At 40.0% G+C, this 21,087-nt stretch overlaps 1 protein-coding gene and 1 long non-coding RNA gene across 2 annotated transcripts in view; one reads left to right on the top strand and one right to left on the bottom strand.

The window, feature by feature from the left end:
- Positions 1-20,212, bottom strand: part of LOC308077450 — a 97,448-nt gene extending 77,236 nt beyond the window's left edge. The window contains exon 1 of the long non-coding RNA XR_013932410.1: positions 20,151-20,212. This is a non-coding gene — a long non-coding RNA (uncharacterized lncRNA). The remainder of the gene's footprint in view (positions 1-20,150) is intronic.
- abi1a (abl-interactor 1a) overlaps positions 1-21,087 on the top strand; it is a 109,993-nt gene that overhangs the window by 55,306 nt on the left and 33,600 nt on the right. The window contains 2 exon segments of the mRNA XM_080418099.1: positions 5,966-6,142; positions 19,871-19,977. Of these exon segments, the coding sequence (XP_080274225.1) occupies positions 5,966-6,142; positions 19,871-19,977 (284 nt within the window).

Raw genomic sequence — 21,087 nt, 5'->3', positions numbered from 1 at the left:
AAAACCCCTAGTTAGAGTTAATTTTAGACTTTTCGTTTTTTTCACCGAAGCCCTTGGGGCTCCTTAAGTCCCCACATGCAGACAGTGTATCCCACTGAGCATGTGCACAGTAGGTGTACACTCTTATCAAGTGTTTAGCAATATTTTTTTATTTTATTTTTCAGAATAGAATCAATTCAACAACACTCCAATCCCCTACCGTTGATTATACACTGATTATACACTAACAATAACCAATATACCAATATTATATGGCCAGGGAGACATTTGTACTCAAAAATAATGGTTGGAATGGATTCAGCACCCCTCAAAACCCCTAGTTAGACACCTCACAAGTTGATTTTAGACTTTTACTTTTTTTCATATTTTTCACCCAAGCCCTCTGGGCTCCTTGACTTTGATTGGCTCTCCAGGATTTTCCACGAGGAATTGGGTTTATATTAATTGAGAGGTGATTCTAGACACCTATAAGAACACATTGGTGAAGAAAGCTATTGGTAGTAAATGTTTTCACAGATGGTCCACACATATTGCTAAAATTCCCTAACTACAGACCTCTGTCTCATCAAAGACTCAGAGCACCTGCTCATATCAATCTGTGCTGCTTGATTTTGTGCTGTATCCAACATGACAGCCATGTAAACACACAAACAACATCATTTACAACTAAACGTTGCTCTCAAGAATGTTTTTGTAACACTTCCTTGTTTTCCGAGGTGACCGTGTTCAGCTGGGCGGACGGCCAGAGCAACACTTACGGAATACTTTCATTGCCTTAAGCAAGGAAATACTTTGGTTTGTTGTTACTTTTGGGTCAATTTATTAATGTATTTCTTTATTAAGTAGCCGTGTAATAAGCGGGATAATTGTCAGTGCGCTCGTCATTGTTTATAAATAACCCTCTTCAGGATGATTAAACACCTCGGGGCTCCGCCTCTGTATTTAATCGTCCTGTCCGGGGTTATTTTTCAACAACGACCAGCGTGCTGACAATTATCCCTTAAGCTTCATACGTTCCTTATATTTCAAATGTCACAGTGTTCACTGTGTGACACTGTTGTTAGAATCTTACAGGTACAGGTTCTCTCCCCAGGAGGTTCCAAACACCACCAAGTTTAGAACACTGATGTTTGAGAAGCAGAACCAGTTTACAGACAGACAGTATTATCCTATTTCTACACTCTGGGCTAAAGCTAAAATAATCCCCCCCAAAAAATAAAGCTTAAAGTCAGTCAGTCGGACACCTTGGGATGTGGGTCACCTTGTGACCTTTCTCACCTTGTGAGAAAGTACTCATTATGCAGAAAGTTTTATAATGTAAAAAATTTATAAAATTATTTTGAAAATAGCCGATCTACAAGCTCACAATGCGTCACATCGCGACGCATTGTGAGCTTGTAGATCGGCTATTTTCAAATGGCCAAAATGTATATAGGGCTACGTATTGTCAGCGTAAGTGGAATTCCTACAATTTGTTCTAAGTGTGTGTGTGTGTGTGTGTGTGTGTGTGTGTGTGTGTGTGTGTGTGTGTGTGTGTGTGTGTTGCTGTGTTGGGTTCAGTGTGGGGTGAGGTGAGGTCATGGCAGAACCTCAGTCAGAATCTAAATGAACAGATTGACTGAACCCCAGAGCTTCAGTGGAAGTGGAAGCCAGCAGTCATTTTCCAATTATCTTTATTTAACGAGGGATTGGCTCTGGTGTGTTTGGCTATTAGCTTAAATCCATATGCTGTTAGCATAGTGCTCAAAGGAGAAGATTAAAAAGCAGAATAGGTCGATGGTTCTATCTTTTCCTTTTGCGGTTACCCCTTCTTTAAGGTGGTCTATCCCTTGTAATCGCAAATCTTTGAAGCGAACATTTTTAACTCCGATCTGTGCTTCTGGGGGTCCCTGGAACAACATATTTTGAGATGGGGGTCCACGGCCATTCGGCCAAACACATATCATTTTGGGGGTCCTTGACATGGAAAAGTTGGAGCACCACTGAAATGGCAACATACTGTTAGGATTTAGAAAAAAAATTTAGATTATGTATTTGGCCGTGGACCCCCACCTCAACATGTTTTGTTACAAAGATTTGAGTTACAAAGTTCTCTTCAAAAAATATATATATATTCAAATATTTGTACAAATGTTCAAGATTTTTCAAAAATAGCAAATATACAAGCTCATAGAGCGGCACTCTGTGCCGCTCTATGAGCTTGTAGATTAATGGGTTAAAGCACTTTCAGACATGAATGAAAAACTATGTAACAGAATAAATGCCTCTGTTCTGAGAGCCTCAGCTATTATGCAGCAGTTGTTGCCTGATATCTTTCTGTCATTCTTTTATGATTTATTCCCCCCCACACGCATTTGTATGGTTTATTTCTGATAGCTCAGTGCAGAGAGACAGGAAACCAAGGGCAGAGCGAGAGGAGAGAAATGCAAGACAAGAAGACGGGGGTCGGGTTCTAATATCAGTCCTCTCGCTCTCACAGGAAGCATATTATATCTGAGACACCAGGCACACCTTTTTCTGTGGTTTTGAATAGTATATATACTGTACTCGCTCTCTTACTCAAATGAACCTTGTGGACAAACTGTTCTCTCATAGAGAATGTGTTTTCATGCAGCATGAACTCACTTGACTAATAATAATAATAATAAACTTGAGTTATGTAACACTTATCAAAGTGCTTTACATAAAACTGAAGAAATGAATAGTTATTCCGTTACTGATACCAGTATCAATACTGATACCAGTATCGGAAAAAGCTACCGATACTGCCTGAAATGCTGGTATCGTTATTGGCGAGTATGCCATTCTGATACCACATCATGTATCACAATGATGATATTTCATTTACTGTCATATTTTGAATGCTTGAATTCTGCCCCGACCGTACCCGACCCCACGTTTTTTGGGCCGGCCGAATATGTATGCCAATTAGTCCGGCCGAGGCGAGCTTCGGGTTCCGTTAAAAACAAATAATTCTAATACCCCCAAAAATACATTTTTTTCGACCTTCTTAGCCAGTGTTATAAAAAAGAAAAAGGCAAAAATGTCCAGAACTCAAACATCGGAAATCGTTTTCAAGATGTTTTGGCCATTATCTCTGGAATGGAAGGTCCAATCAAAGCATATTGGATGTGTTGCTTTGAGGACATTAAAAAGCAACACATCGCAGAACCTTTGAGGGTTTTTGGGCCTAAAATTATGGTAATTGTTCGGGCTGGGCCCTGTTCGGGCCCAGTTAGGGCCAGGCCTTAATTTCCAGGACTGTTGAGAACTCTAGTTCCAGCATGAGGAGCAGAGCAGGGTGAATGTCCAGCTCCTCATCCACCAGCATGGTATGAAAGGAATCCTCTGTTGGCATCTCTGCTCTCTCCCTCTTTTCTCCCCTTCATATGAGAGAGAGAGAGAGAGAGAGAGAGCATCCTCTTCACTGGCATGCCCTCACACAGACATTGCAGTCTTTCATCTCTCGGAGGAAGAGCAGTTGGCTCTCCTCCTGGGCTCTTCTCCTGCTCAGAGGGGGTTTGAACTCTGGTCAATGGCAAGGGTTCCCAAACTTTTCAGGCCGTGACCCCCCCCAAAATAATAATCACATTTGAACTGGGGGACCCCCCACCCTGACAAACACTTGGAATTGTAGGCATTACATTTTGTTTGACTCGGTTCCACAGATACATATTGTGAAAATAGCCGTGAGCATGAACTAGACCCTCCAGAAAAACGCGGGCAAAAATCCTTGATTTTGCTATGAAAAATGCGGGGGTTTTATATTATTCTTATGCTGTGAAATTGCGGGAAGTTGTGAAATATGTATAGAGATGCGCGGATCGCGGTTTTAGCCGCGGTTGCCGCAGTTAACCGCGGTTTGGGGTGGATTCGGGTCAATCAAATCTAATTATTAATTAATATCGGATAAACCGCGGGTGAAATATTGTGGTAAATAAATTAATGACATCTAATATATCTATCCATAAAATAGCTAAATCTCTGCGTGCTTGTGTCTGTGTGAGTGTGTAGAGCAGCCTCTGTGCGATGCGATGACAGAATGCATTGATTTAGCCTATGGAATGTCGTTGCGTCTTTTTCCTTTATTTTAAACCGGTGCTGCGCTGAACGTACAGAGCGCTCTGTATGCTGGATGCCGCATGTATGTTGGATGCCTGTATGTTGGATGCCGCAAAGAGTCTGTTCAGCGCAGCAGAGCACGTGCGCTCTGTTTGTTCAGCGCAGCACCAGTTTAAAAAAAAGGAAAAAGACGCACCGACATTCCATAGGCTAAATCAATGCATTTTGTGATCGCATCGCACAACTAATACTAAAACTAACGGGGAATACCAGAAAATAATAATATTTTGACATACGGGAAAAGCGGTTGGTGCGGATGCGGATATTTAAATTGGATAATATAATTATTGCGGTTGGATAACGGGCGGATAATTAATTTGTACATGCGGATTCGGGTGACGTGAGAGGCCATCCGTGCATCTATATGTGAAAGTTTTGAAAAATATTACATGCTATGCAATGCGATGCGATGCGCATATTATGCGATGTGCATATTATGCAATGCGACACACCACTGCCAAATTCTGTCTGTCAATCTTACCACACAACCTTACCACCCACAGACAGACAGAGTTTGGCAGTGGTTTGTGCCTGGTGGTGGTGGTGACTGCTGTTTATTTCCTCGCTGGTAGAAATTGGAGAGATGTCAATATTGGTTTTGACCTGTGTGGTTTGCTCTACTTCTGCTTTTTGGCACTGATGTATTAATACAGTATTTGGAATCAATAGTAAGCGAAGAGTTGTTGCCCTCTGTTTTTGTTATCTCACTCTCTCACACACAGGCACGCATGCATACACACACACGCACACGCACACGCACACGCACACACACACACACACACACACACACACACACACACACACACACACACACACACACACACACACACACACACACACACACACAGATGTGCGCACACACACTTATTTAAATGACTCTTTAGAAACAGTGTTTGGCGGATTGCTTTCTAACTGTGGCACATTTTAATTATAAAGCCCTCTACTCTTTAAAAGTGAAATAATCATTTATCCCCATCTGGTCCTGGGCCTGCAGAAGGAATAGTTTGCAATGAAAAGCATTTAGAAATGTCCTTCTGTTCATGGGCATGTTAGAGTATTTGGGATTCAGGTGCTTTTGTTGTTCTTTTGAGGATATATATCTACCACGAACCTACACATTCAATGTAGATTCAAGATCTTGAATCTGAATCTAGATTGTCTGAGACTGATAGCCGTTGCTAAATCTCATTTCAGGGGCCAGTATTGTCATTTAAAACTGACTCATCCTCGCATACAGTACAGTACATGTTTGATGGTACATGCTTCAGTCATCATGTTATATCTGGTTTGTGAACGAAAGGAGAAGGTCTGGGAACTTGATGTTCCCATCAACCTAATTTAATAAAAAGAGCGGTCAATGAATAACAACGTTTCGTACCTGACGAAGGCCACACAGGCCGAAACGTTGTTATTTTATTGACCGCTCTATTTATTAAATTATGTTTGGAGCATCAAGGCGGTGTGCGTGCAGACCTTCTCCTTTTATTCACAGTTTATCTAGTTTGATCCAGCACCCGTCAAAATGTTTGGATGTGCGTGCACCTCTTAACCGCTATATCTGGTTTGAACCACGTTGATCACAGTGTATATCAGCTGTGTAAAAACATTAAGGTCTCGGCGATGAAAAGTACATGATGCCACCGAGATGTAATTAAACCATCTTTAAGTTTCAGAGGGACAGAATAATGTGATCCCAGTAGTTCATATTATGACATTAATCATAGCCTTTTCTCCCATGCTGTTGTCACCTTAAAGATGGTGGACATCCATAAAGAGAAGGATCTCAGTAGTCTCCATAGTTCATATTGACATTAACCATAGTGTTTGTTTGTCTCCCCTCCAGACGGTGGACATCCATAAAGAGAAGGTGGCCAGGAGGGAGATCGGCATCCTGACCACCAATAAGAACACGGCGAGGACCCACAAGATCATAGCGCCCGCCAACATGGAGCGGCCGGTCCGCTACATCCGCAAGCCCCTCGACTACACCGTGCTGGACGACGTGGGCCACGGGGTCAAGGTGAGCGACACGCCCACCACTCTTGTTTTATAGTTTAGCCCGTGGGGCAGGTCTTCAACAGGGGGTTTGGGACCCCTAGGGGGTCCTCAGAGCTACTACAGAGGGACCGCCAAATCTTTGTGTGATTTTACATTAACCACTTGAACCCTAGCATCCCTATCCTGGTTGGAACATTCACTGATCATAGCTGATCTACTAGCTCTTGTAGACGTGTTGTGAGCTTGTAGATCGGCTATTTTCAGAGAAGTGGTTTGGTGTATTGAGGGTTTAAGTGGTTAAATGATACATGTAAACACTGACTGATGATAGTGCTGCTAAACAAGCCTATGAAGCTATCTATGAAATCTGTGAAAACGTTTAATCTGCAACACAATTGTAGTGGGGGTCCCTGCTTCACCTCTTTCTCAGCTAAGGGGTCCCTGGCCTGAAAAAACATTGAAGACCCTCTGGTTTAACCTACATAGCAAATGACTGGTTCATTTTTATACTCAGAGTAGAGGTAAATCAACACTGATGGCGGGGAATATTAAAATCTTAGACTGTTATACGTAGGTATAGTGCAGTATTTTGGCTACAGAAACAGTCATTTTCAAGATAGAAAGGTCATCTTAGGCTCAAGTTTAAGCTTATGAATGTGGGAAGTTTTCTATATACAAGAGAGGTAGTTATATTCACCATAAAGTGCTGGAAATGCATCATATTTGATGAGAATTTGTCAAGCGGACAACACTCTCTTTTTTGTTTCTTGGGATGTTGTGGGTAATATTTTAATATTTTAATAAGATACAATGGTAGCAAGGACCAGAATCCTATTTTGCTACTTACCCCTATGTGTCAGGATACTCCATGCCAAATGTCATACATGTGTGACAATATATGTAACTCTAGTGAATTATTATTTACATTTACATAATTTCGCCAGAGACATGTGGGGTTTTGGGGCCCCTCAGACCAAACGACCCGAGTTGGGGGTGTTCAGTATGAACTTGTGATGGCCCCAAGGTATGGTAACAGAAAATAATGGTGAATTTCTTTTAGCAGAGAACATCCTGAGGGCTGGGCCTGGCTCCCGGACTATGTGTGAATGAGAACTGAATGGCTTAAAAAGAATACGTTAAGGGTGCAGTAGTCACACCGAACTTTGATTCTGCCCATGCGGTGGATTCTGCCAATGCTTTTCAATGGGAACGGAGCGCTTTTTTTGTGCGGAAATCCGCGAATGGCAACAAATCCGTCCCCATTGAAAAGCATTGGCAGAATCCACCGTATAGGCAGAATCTAAGGTGTTTGGTGTGACTGCACCATAATACAGTTTAAAGAGAAACGTGGAAAGACGCCTATGATATGGAAAGGGAAGATAATTATACATAATTGTACATGAAGGCGGATAATGGTGTAACTTTAGACTGTTCATTTCCTGTAGGTTTTATTTAGTGAGTCTTCCTAGCAGCTGTTCCTTTGTTTGCTAGCTGCTACACTTTATTTACAACCTGTGCCCTTGCTTCCTGCTGGTCTCTGTAAGCTGAGTTCTCCTGCTTCAGGATGGCTGTTTGGGCCCAATGTCCTCCTGACTTTACAATCATCCCTTTAATGCTTTAGTGGCATGATGATGTCTTTGATTTCTCTCTCTCTCTCCTCCTCTGTTCTTCCTCGTCAGGAGGAGTATTGACCAATTCAACATGGCCACCATGCAGTGTTGATTTCGTCGACTAAAACTATGACAAAAAAATGTTCGTCGACTACCTTTTTACACTGACGAAAACTAAATCAAAACTAAATCAAAGCTAAGCTATGATGACTGAAATATACTCACAATTTCGTCAACAAATAAAAACTAGAGTAAAATGTTAGTGAGGGATCTAGTGGAGAAGAGATCCAGTAGAACTAAAAGACAGGTATGTTTGGTTGCGCTCAGGTGTTGCGCTCTGAAAATAGCTGATCTACAAGCTCACAACGCGTCGCAGCGCGACGCGTTGTGAGCTTGTAGATCTGCTATTTTCAGCATGCAACTAAGTGTAAAATCAGCCATTGCGACGCCATCAAGGCACCGCCAACATACATTTTAGTCGACTAAATCAACTGTAGATTTAGTCGACTAAAATCTTATGATATTTAGTCGACTAAAACTAGACTAACAGTAACACATTTCAGATGACCAAAATATGACTAAAACTAAATGGAATTTTACTCAAAAGACTATGACTGAAACTAAATCAAAATATGCTGTCAAAATCAACACTACCACCATGTCATCATCGTTGTTGTCAGGCAGAGACCTGGCATTTTCAGGAAATGGATGCAGTGTAGTTATTATGTAGTCTTGTTAATACTTTTCATTCGTTAAATATTTATAAAACCCACAGAAAGACATAACCCGTTAAGACCTGGAACGCATCTGTGTCACTTTTTGATTTGAGCTAAAAAGCATTATTTTACAATTTGGCTATTTTTGAAAAATCTTGAAAATGTGTGCAAATCTTTGAATATATACTTTTTTTAAAAGCGAAAATTTTTAACTCAAATCTTTGCTTCTGGGGGGTCCCTGGAACAACGTATTTTGAGATGGGGGTCCACGGCCAAATACATATCATTTTGGGGGTCTGTGACATGAAAAAGATTGAGCACCACTGACATAGAAACATAGGTTTTTCATAAAACTGTTAGGATTTAAAAGACATTTTTAGAATCGGCTTCAGGTCTTAATGGGTTAACCACTTTCAACCTGCTGTCGTCCCCTATATAGCTTGAGGAACCGATATATCAGGGCACCACTTCTCCATGCGGCTGCCATGTTATTTTCTGTCGCCCTATTACTTTGAATGGTGTGATAGGCAAACACTTATTTATTTCTAGAGAGGAAGAAACATCAACCAGGTGCTCAATGAAAAAAACCTAGATTGGTACTTCTATGGTCAATGGGAACCATTACTTGAAAATGAACAGAGGAGAGGGCGTAAAATCAATATACTTTATGTCTATTTACGACATTAAAAAGCCAATACGTTTCGAGCGAACTGGTCTTCATCATCTATCTTTTTTTTCTCTTCGGCTATAGCGAAAATAGCCGATCTACAAGCTCATAACACGTTGCATTGCGATGCGTTGTGAGCTTGTAGGGATGACCATTAGCATTAATTCATGAAGAAACATAAAAAGATTCAATAGGTTTCTACCCAACAGCGATGATTTCCAATTTCTCTCTCTCACACTCTCTCTTTTCTTTTGCCTTTTTGCTTCATTCTCTATCTTTCCATCTCTGTCTCTTCCCTCCTGTTGTGGATCTTTTATCTTCCGTACTATGCATCTCTGTTAGCCTGCAGGAATATGTTCTCTCTGTGTGTGTGTGTGTGTGAGTGATGGGGGGGGGGGGGGGGGGGGAGTTGGAACGTCCCGAGAGGAACCGATTACATCATGTTGGCTTTTCAAAAACCCTTTCTATTCTTGGAACGCTGTGAAAGCAGAGTGAGAGCGGTGATTAATTTACGAGACATTTTGTAAAAAGCACTTTAGACCAGGCCGTAGCCTCGTAATCACTTTCTCACGTTTCTCATCGGTGTTGGATGTGTTGGATGCCATGCTCTCAGACATCCCGCACCGCTAGGTTAAAGGACTGATTCCAATTGGATTTATTGTTTAATCCAGAGACCATTAGAGGCCTGAGAAGAAAATGGGCAAAAACATTTTTGGCCTTTTGAACAACAAAACAGGACTGGATTAGGGATGCAACTATCGATTATTACTATCGATTATTCTGGCGATTACTTATTTGTTTAATCAAATATTTTTTTCATAATATCAATGAATCGATTAAACACTGTTATTTTATAGTTTGTCTGTCACACAACAATGTAATATATATAAAATATATAATAATATTGAAAATATCAGAACTACAAGCTCGATGCGTCACAAAAGGGTTAGGTTGTAGATCAGCTATTTTCACTATTTAAACGTTATTGAAAATCTTTATTGAACATTTTTGCCTAAAAATAGGGATAGATTATGAATTGATTATTTTCCTAATAATACTAATCCGAATACAACATCTCCATTAAACTTCAATGGGATCGGCCGCCATGTTCGATCTGGTTTTGAATGGTGTTCTCGTTCTTAACACATTAACCGCCAAGAACGTAGTCCTACGGTCCGTTAAATCCAACTGTTAAGCGCCGAGACCGTAGCCCTACGGGCTGCGGTCTTTTCGCGCATGCGCGGTCCGGGTGCACTTTCGGAATTGTTTTGATCCACTTCCGTTTCCGGTTTGATGACCGGAAATAGAATTATTTGGGATCCGGTTTTGACGATCACGCCCGCTCCCATTCTACAGACGAAACTGAAACTCAATTCTCTTCCTGTAGTTTTTTCTCCTCGCATTTCACTGTTTAACGTAATCCGCTCTAACTACAACATGGATACCCCGTTTGACACGTGGTTTTCACTGGGAGATACAGGGAGATCTCGCGGATGTAAACAGACCGTGTAGAGCTCAATCTTAAGGATTTTAACAAGATCTATGGCGACATGAAAAAAACAAAAAAACAACAAAAACACCTTGGCACTGGTGAGTACATTATGAGATTAACCTCTGGCGGTCGATGTGTTAATATTATGGATTATTATTTTTATTTATATAAGCGATTTAAATCCATTAGCTCGATTAACTGTTGCTGTGCACCCCTAGAATGGATAAACTCCCATAAATAAAGTAGCCTACAGAAAGAAGTCCGGTGCCACCGACCAACGTTTCCTCTCCTGCCATTGGGCCATTCGCTCTAGGGGTCAGAGGTCGTCAAGGCGACATTGGCGCTAATGACATCACAGCCTGACAGACAGCCGGGAGGTATTTTGCGATTTCTATCGGCTCCCCAGGGCTCTTCCGCTAGCCTCATCAATCAGCCAATCAATCAATCACTGCTGTCTGTCAGACAGATTGCATTTGGATCTCATCTCCATGTCTAGTGGGAATGAGAGGCATTGATGAGGCTGAGGATAAAAGCTAATGTGCTGCTGTGTCACACATTAGAATGGATCAGCCTGTGATGTGACCGTGAACGTTGTGTGTTATTTGTGTGTTCGCTAACGTAAAGGGAAGCATTATAGGGATGTTAACAATTCATTTATAATCGATTAATTGCCGTTAAGAATGTACTCGATTTAAATGTATGGATTTTCAATTAATTGAAGAAAAAAAAAAAACATTTTTGAATTGTAATTTATTTTAGGCTAGTGAAAGTTACAGGTATCCTTCACATATATCATATTCCATCATATTCAAGGGCTTTTGTAGAGAAATTAGAGACTCCAGTCACCTTAGGACACTGCAGAGGGGAGGTGTGTGTGTGTGTGTGTGTCTGTGTCCAGCTGATGCTCGTTGATGCTCGTTAATGTTGTATACATCAAGGCAATTATGCTTCTGCACTCATTTTAGGTTTCGAACAAGATTTTTCCTTTTGGCCCCGCTTATCAATGAATCGATCGGTAAGGTTATCGACTATCAATTAATTAGTTAATCGATAATTTGCATCCCTAGAAGCATATGTGTTCACATATCATACAGGTGGAAATACAGTATATGTTGAGTACTGTATGTAAAAAACTAATATACACTACAGAGGTTGTAATTTGGAGTAAAACTCATATAGCTCATAGCCTCGATCTCCAGGCTTTTATTGTTTAGTTTTGCTAAAAAATAAAAGCCTGGCCCAGCGCGTCGGTGTACTCGGTATGAGGAAGTGTTTCACTTCCCAACCAACCAGAGTGCAGTGGGCGTCGCTCGTAATGTTGTATCTGGTTGACGGACAGATCGGTGAACCAATGGGATCAGGCGCAATCTCTCGCCGGCTCTATACACCCGCCCCTCTATACACGAAATCAGGAGCGTTGGGGCAGTCTAATAGGCTCATAACTAAATATTAGTTTTCCCCCAAATATAATTCTTTCTATGGATGATTCTTACACTGCCAAGTGTTGCTCAGCTGTTACTGCATTTTTCTATGATGCATTATTGATAAAAAAGCATACAGTAAGAGCAAACAAGTTGTTACATCATTTCCATGTAGTCTGACCCACATAGATAATGGCATTGAGTTGAAAGGTTGTTGTGCTGGTATAGATTCACTCTCAGTAGAGTAAACATGACATGTTGTAAATAGGTTACCGCTGACCGCGGATTCCCTCACGTAAACGTATTAACCATGACCAGGGAACACATCTGTGTCCTTTTAGATTTGAACCACTTTAACCCTTATCTTATACTTTCGCTATTCAAAAATAGCAGATCTACAAGCTCATAGCGCGGCACCGAGTGCCGCGCTATGAGCTTGTAGTGCTGCTATTTTTGAAAAATCTTGAAAATGTGTGCAAATCTTTCAATATATACATTTTTTAAAGACATTTGTTTTTTACTCAAATCTTTGCTTCTGGGGGGTCCCTGGAACAAAATATTTGACATGAAAAAGTTTGAGAAGCACTGATACTATACAGCAACATATGTGTTTAAGAAAACTGTTAGGATTTAGAAGACATTTGTAGAATCCCCCAGAAGCAAAGATTTGAGTTACAAATGTTTGCTATGCTACATATATTCAAAGATTTTCACATATATTCACAATTTTTCAAAAATAGCAGATCCACAAGCTCGTGAGCTTGTGGATCTGCTATTTTTGAATAGCCAAAGACATCTTTCCCGGTCTAAATGAATTATAATGAAGGCCTCATATTTTATCTGTTGTTTAAAAATGGATTAGAGAAGCATCTGCTTTTATGAATACAGTTCTTTGTGCGAGTCCCAAGTGGATTTGGAGCTGCCAATATTGTAATAATAATAAATGAGACATTTATGAGAACAGATACTGTACAATGCTGAATATAGATCTCTCTCCCTCATTCCTCCTACTTTCTGTTTATGCGCGCACACACACACACACACACACACACACACACACACACACACACACACACACACACACACACACACACACACACACACACACACACACACCAGTCCATCACTCACTTTCTCTCTTCCACAGAATGTGTCGCAACCCCTAAGGTGATCAATATTAAACAATCAATATTCCATATTAATTCATAGAGCAGCCTCTTATGAGTGCTGTCAGCAGCCTGGGGCTGTATAGAATATATACTGTACTGCAGTGGTGGGAAAAGTACTCACATTTCTTACTTAAAGTAAAAGTATCAATATACTGCAATGTAGAAATACTCTGTTTACAAGTATAAGTCTGGAATTCCAAATTTACTTAAAGTACAAAAATATTGGCATCAAAATGTACTTAAAGTACCAAAAGTAGAAAGTACTCATTATGCAGAATATCCCCATTTCATAAGTTTTCAAATGTATAAAATGTTTTTAAAAAGTAGCAGATCTGCAAGCTCACAATTTGTCGCATCGCAACGCATTGTGAGCTTGTAGATTGGCTATTTTCAAATGGCTGAAATGTATATGGGGCTGAAGTGGTTAATGTATGTTTTGTAATCAAAATCTACAAAGTAACTAGTAACTAAAGTTTTCAAAGAATTGTAGTGGAGTAAAAAATACAATATTTGCCTCTGAGATGTAGTGGAGTAGAAAGTAAAAGTAAAAAAAAAATGCTCCAGTAAAGTAAACATACCTCAACATTGTACTTAAGTACAGTACTTGAGTAAATGTACTTAGTTACTTTGCACCACTGCTGTACAGCCATGCTTTGCTTACTGAACCAGAACTAATGCTCTAGTCAGGGAGCTGCATTGAGGACTGCAAGGCCGGGCCGAAAGATGTACTGTTGCTTTTTGAAGTGATTTTTGCAACTTTGCCAATGTGTCTTGGCATTGCTCCTTGCTGCGTCGGTTCCAAAAAAGGAATTAGGCTTACTTTACTCTAATCCCCCCTTCTTCCATGTATTCGTTGTCGTTGATGTAAAATAGCATTTATCTTTCTCTATTGACTGATTTTTGTGATATATTACAAACAGGTGGCCTGCCCTCAAGTCAAGTCAAATTTATTTATAATAAAGCATATTTAAAAACAACCAAAGGACGACCAAAGTGCTGCACAGCTTGAAAATAATAACACACAAAACATTCATTTTAAAATACAAAAAAAGCATCAAATACAGAGCATGTCTGGGTTGCTAAGTCGGTAGGGCGCTTGTCTCTTGACCATTAGGTCACTGCCAGCCAACTCAGCGAATGAGTATCGCGGCTTGGGTCGTGGCAAGTCGTGAGGTAAGTACTGGGAGCTGATGGTAGGTGTTTGCGAACCACCTCAGCAATCCATCTCCCAGGGGGTCTAGCGCACTGCGAAACGGGGACAGACTCCTGTGCTCTGGCTGATACCGACAATAAAGTGAACACAAATCTGGCAGAAATCATTTTCAGATGGCGGGGATGGGGACAAATACATATTATTTTGAGGGTCCATGACATGAAAATATTTGAGTACCACTGGTTCAAATAATTATTAGCCCAAATAAGCAACTACACTTAAAGAAACAACCCCACAAAAAAATACTCAGCTTATAATCAGTGGACATGGCAACACTATCCCGTGCTATATACTCTATATACGCAAATGCCTTCTAGTGGATGAATAGGTATAGGCCTATACGTTCTCTTATAAACGTATTGGACTATGCTAGGTGTAAACTAATAACGAGCGTACGGCCGTCCTCACCCCTGAGGCACGTGAAAACCCATTCTACGTGTACTCAGAACGTGCCTTAAGCCTGTCCGACCTACAGTACTTACTTACAGAGAATACAAATCCAAACAGGCCTTACGAGACAAATCTCTACATCGCATAATTTGCACCGCCTACATAGTTTGTTTGAAGAACAACAACAGCATTCTAAAAATACATTTATTTATTTATTTATGTATTTATTTATTTATTTAATAAATTCCGGCGGGTTAAAAATAAAGGATTAAAGTGGCTGCTAGCTGAGGCATTTGTTGTTGGCGTTCAGTGGAAGAGACTTATAATGTGTCGTTCTTTGGTTCCTTCGGGCTGTTTAGATGAAAATGGGTGACATGCAGTGTTGCCAGATTTTGCGAGAGAAACAAGGTACCGGGTCTCTGGAAAACAAGCCCAAAAGACGCAACTATTATAGGCCACATGAGCACCTGCATACAAAACCTGTATACATCGGCTACTTGAAAATAGCAGATCTCCAAGCTTTTTAGTTTTCGTCTAGTTTTAGTACAGTTGATTTAGTCGACTAAAATGTATTTTGGCGGTGCCTTGTTGGCGTCGTAATGGCTGATTTTACACCTGGTTGCATGCTGAAAATAGCAGATCTACAAGCTCACGTTGTGACCTTGTAGATCTGCTGTTTTCAGAGCGCAACACCCGAGCGCAACCAAACATAAAATGACTTGTCTTTTAGTTCTACTGCATCTCTTCTCCACTAGTCCCTCACTAACATGTTAGTCTAGTTTTTATTTGTTGACGAAATTGTCAGTCTTTAGTCTTAGTTTTAGTCATCATAGCTTAGTTTTTATTCTGTTTTTAATTTGTTTTCGGCAGTGAAAAAAGGTAGTCGACCAACATTTTTGTCACAGTTTTAGTCGACGAAATCAACACTGCTTTACCGAAAAAACGATCCCCAAAGTCGCTTATAATAAGCAGACATGGCAACACCGGTGACATGATGTTATCTGATGACTGTGTCTATCTCCTCCTGGGCTCTGAGCTCAGCTCTGCTCCATCCTCTCTCTCTCTCTCCATCGTCTCCATCTCTGAATAAATCTCCTCTGGCTCGCGGCCTGGTATTGAATCTATAATCACATTATTCATGACATTGTTGGCACACACATCAGCCACTGTCATGCTTTTTGTAAATGAAACGGAAGAATATGCGGCGGTGTCTGTCTCATTCTGGTTAGTTTGGTAATTTATTTGTTTTGGGATTTATTTCTTGTTTTTAGTATGAATGCTTTTTTGTTGGAATGCGTCGTCGTTGATTACTTTAGACCTTCTGGAAATGTTTGGCCTCTCACCATGGATAGATTAGTTGTGTTTTTATGTGCACTACGCAGAAAGACAGAAACACAGAAATAAAGTAATGATGTATAAATAAATAAAAAATCGGACCTCTGTCCAGGGACAGGTGTCGCAAATTAGCCTCGGCCAGAAACCACACTCATGTTTTTATAACTTGATACATTGTTTTTTTGTATTGTCCCTGTCAAATAAACATAATTTTTTTCCAAAGCATTTAAGAAGAACCGGGAACCCAGTCCTCTGGTTGCTATTCTCGGTGTTACAAGTGTTCTAAATGGTATAAATAAGTTAGAATCTCAAGCTATTTCTCTGGGTATGGTTGTAGCAAAAAACTATATTTTCCTTAACTGGAAGTTAGAATATGCACCAATGTATGAGATCTGGATAACAGACATGATGAATGTGTAACTAATATGCAGGTGCTAGTGAAAACCATATCAGTAAAACAGTATTACAGAACAGCAAAAACTGGAAAGATTCAGCTGAATAGGAGTTGTGAAATGGAATACAAAGTCACAGCACTGTGTGTGTGTGTGTGTGTGTGTGTGTGTGTGTGTGTGTGTGTGTGTGAACCAACAGAAATCCACCTCCCTTTTACTTAGACATAGTGAACACAATACTCTTATTATATAAAATAATAATACATTTTTCCTTTGATGTTTTAATAGTGGCACCATGACTTAATTTTGAACAGGAAACGATTGCATTCAAAGCTACACCGAAACCCGTTTCATTGTCTATTTCTAAAGACGCAGAGGTCCTTAACCGAGCTGAATAGCTCTATTTTGGTCGTATTCTTGCTCTCTCTCTCTCTCTCTCTCCCCTGTGGTCTATAGTATAGCTCTCTCTCTCTCTCTCTCTCTCCTGTGGTCTATACTATAGCGACACTACAATTGGTGCTTTCTGTCAGGCCCAGCAGGGAGCCTTGCATTATAGATGAGGCACTTGACTCTGAACTAAACTGCAGAGCAAGTCCCATGATATGGAGATCTACACTGCTGAAGCACCACCGCCTGACTGGTTTAGAGACCAGCCTCTAGCTCAGACATGTACTACAGCAGTCAGTTATTGTATGTAGATACTGTTGGGCAGAATCTCCCCTTATCTCCATGTTCTTATCTCCACAGAGATTATATGCTGCCTATTAATGACTAAACTATACAATTAAATACATTGGAGCTCAAACTAGTGTTGATTTTGACTGCAAATTTTGATTCCGTTTTAGTCATAGTGTTTTGAATTAAATTCCATATTCTAGTCATCTGAAATGTTTTACTGTTAGTCTAGTTTTAGTCGACTAAATATCATATCAGATTATAGTCGACTAAAACTACAGTTGATTTAGTCGACTAAAATGTATTTTTGTCGGTGCCTTGATGTCGTCGTAATGGCTGATTTTACACTTGGTTGCATGCAGCTCACAACACGCCGCAGCGCGACGCGTTGTGAGCTTGTAGATCGGCTATTTTCAGAGCCAAACATAAAATGACTTGTAGTTCTACTGGATCTCTTCTCCACTAGTCCCTCCCTATAACATTTTAGTCTAGTTTTTATTTGTTGACAAAATTGTCAATATATTTATTTTTAGTCATCATAGCTTTTTTTTTCTCGTTTTTATTTCGTTTTCGTCAGTGGAAAAAGGTAGTCGACCAACATTTTTTTCGTCATAGTTTTAGTCGACGAAATCAATTCAACACCGGCTCAAACCAGAAGCCACATTCCAAGTGCATATTTGTGAGGCAATAACTAACACCTTCTTCTTTTCTTCATGGTGCTATTCAAGGTCAGATGGCAAAGAAAAAAAAATCTCAGCCCAGACTTTGAAAAACCTGTTCCGCTGCTTTGTGCAAAAAAATTGCTGAGGCTGACGGATTACTCCTGATCATGTGACTATGTTACAGTGGCCGTGGTTTAGAACAGAACACAAAAAAAAAATCAGGAACTCTTAGTTTGACTCATAACTCATTGACCTGTTCAGGGTTCTTGCTGAATGTTTGCTCAGTGTAAATAGTATAGGAGTCTGCTTGCCTTATCCATTGTGACACAGTCATAACGTTTCTCTTTCCTGTTTATTTTTTCTCTTCCCTTCGCCCACGCTAAGTGGCTAAAAGCCAAGGTAAGTCTGGTTTGTCACATGACCACAATAGTGTCTGTTATTGATGGACCCCCCAACCCCCCCCTTCATCCAACAGTCCTTTACATTCCCTATTAACACATTCATAGTCTACCTAGCCAAGAATCCAATAGTTGTCATGTCTTCCCATGTATCCCCCCCCCCCCCCTCTTATTAATTTACCAATCCAGTCCTGGCTACATATACCTACGTGTACGTTATGTCCTTATTCGTGTTGTTGTCCTACCCTACGTTCTCATGGGTTTCCCAGATTAACTATACATGTAATGTTCCTTTTTAATCATAAATGTGATTTACGTTGGGTCTGTTACTCTGGTTTAATGCAGTGTGGCACACGTTTATTAAAAATGCAAACGTTAAGTGCTCCTCCTTGTCTTTCGTCACTACACGTTGCCCCGTTTGCTTTGCTAAGACGCAACGCAAGAGGGATCATCGTTGTGTTTTGAAAGAGGCCATGTTGAAATCAGTGGTGGAAAAAAAGTACTAAAATGTTTTACTTAAGTAAAAGTATCAATACTGCAATGTAGAAAATATATCTCTGTTCATTCAAAATATACTTAAAGGAAAAAAGTAAAAGTACGCAATATGCAGAATGTCCCATTTCACAAGTTTTCAAATGTCTAAAAATCTTTTGAAAATAGCAGATCTACAAGCTCACAACTGGTCGCACTGCCACGCGTTGTGAGCTTGTAAAGTTTTCGAACTAATTGTAGTGGAGTAAAAAGTACAATATTTGTCTCTGAGATGCAGTGTAGTAGAAGTAAAACTATTGGAAATTGGAAATACTCCAGTAAAGTACAGTACTTGAGTAAATGTACTTAGTTACCTTCCACCACTGGTTGAAATTAAACTGGAGGTGTCTATTCTAATCCAGAATGGCCCACACCTTGTTCCTCCGGTGTGACTGACACGCCTCCTGACTCACTGGCTACAGTCCAGTACATGTCAGTGGAAACCGCAACAAGACAGAACTTGGTGTCATCACAGAGTGCGACATCATTTTACCTTATGGAGATAGGAAACCTCCTATCTCCATATTCAAACCTTTTGTGATTTTTTTTTTGTGAATTAACGCCCTACTTTATCATACTACAGCGTCACACAAAAGCATAACAATAATGGGATAGTTCACCCCAAAAAAAATCTTTTCTCCTATGGATTAGTCACCCCATGGAGACTTGAATTCATGGATATTTTTTTGTTTTTGTTGCATTCCCATTTTCCGAATCCAGTAATTTAATGACCAGCGGACCGGTAGGCAGCGGTTCCGGTAGGGGACACAAAGGAGACTCTTTGTGTCTCTACCGGAACCGCTGTTGGTCATCAAATTATTGGCTTAATGCGACAAAGATTTTAAAATATCCATGAATTCAAGTCTCCATGGGGTGACTAATCGATTGAAAAATATTTTGGGGGTGAACTATCCCTTTAATAACACCCAGTGATGAAAAGACGTTGCTATATATCTGGGAAACCCTATATTACATGTGATCCTGTGTTGTTGTAGATAGTAGTAGTGATAACAAACTGTCTGTCTCATCTGAGCATCTGTGTCAAATCAGCACCGTTTGTGTTCTTCTCCAAACTCCAGCAACACGGGAACAACCAGGCCGTCAGAGGAGGCACGCTATCGCGGACCAACCCGCCCACACAGAAGCCTCCCAGCCCCCCCATGTCTGGACGTGGTGGCACTCTGGGGTAAGAAGTTCTCAATGTGTTTTTGCACTCGGGGGAGGATAGGGCAGTCTCTTCTCTTCCTCTAATTAACATCTAATTATGGACACTGTGTATGTACTCGTTTGTTTATAATCAGTAGGCATCAGTGTTGATTTCGTCGACTTAAACTATGACGAAAAATGTTGGTCGTCTACCTTTTTTCACTGATGAAAACGAAATGAAAACTAAGCTACGATGACTAAAACTGAGACTAAATATATTGACAATTTTGTCAACAAATAAAAACTAGACTACAGTACGATTTTAATTTTATGTTTGGTTGTGCTCGGGTGTTGTGCTCTGAAAATAGCAGATCTCCAAGCTCACAACGCTTCGCGTCGCTTGTAGATCGGCTATTTTCAGCATGAAACCAAGTGTAAAATCAGCCATTACGACGCCATCAAGGCAACGACAAAATACATTTTAGTCGACTAAATCAACTGCAGATTTAGTCAATCTTGTGATATTTAGTCAACTAAAACTAGACAACTACTAAAACATTTCAGATGACTAAAATATGACTAAAAATATATGATTTTTCACAATTTGGTAAACACAATTATTTTGTGATTATTATCATTTTTTATTGACCGAAAAATCTTTTTTTTTAATTATTTCTCTTACACAAATCCAGTATTTTCTTCTCTTATATATATATTTTTTACAATACTGTGTTTTCTCTTATCCTCTTTTCAATACAGTAGCAAATGACTGAAAACTTTTTTTTAATCAATTCTCTTACAAAGATCCTGTATTTTCTTCTCTCTTTTTTTACGTGCCCTCTGCTGTTTGCATCGTGATACAGTTTTTATTAAATCGATTGAAATTGTCACCAGTTTGAATCAATTAAAATCCTAATGCCTAATAATCAGGTTATATTATGAGTTGCTGGTTGGGTAATACACTGGACAGTTTTTGTGTTTTAATTGATAATCCCATGTGGGGATGGGTCAAGTCCTGACATGAAAATAATTCATTCATTCATTCACCATACACAGAATGTTATGTTGTCCTGAAATATACAGTGGCAAAAAAAAACCAAGACATATAGTGTCAGATAACTGGCATGGCCTCCTTATCCAATCTTCAACT

The sequence above is a fragment of the Gymnoscopelus braueri genome (genome assembly GCF_963280865.1).
Source record: "Gymnoscopelus braueri genome assembly, chromosome: 21".
Classification (NCBI taxonomy): domain Eukaryota; kingdom Metazoa; phylum Chordata; class Actinopteri; order Myctophiformes; family Myctophidae; genus Gymnoscopelus; species Gymnoscopelus braueri.
The sequence above is the reverse complement of the archived record's forward strand: the minus strand, read 5'-3'. Positions and strand labels throughout refer to the sequence as shown.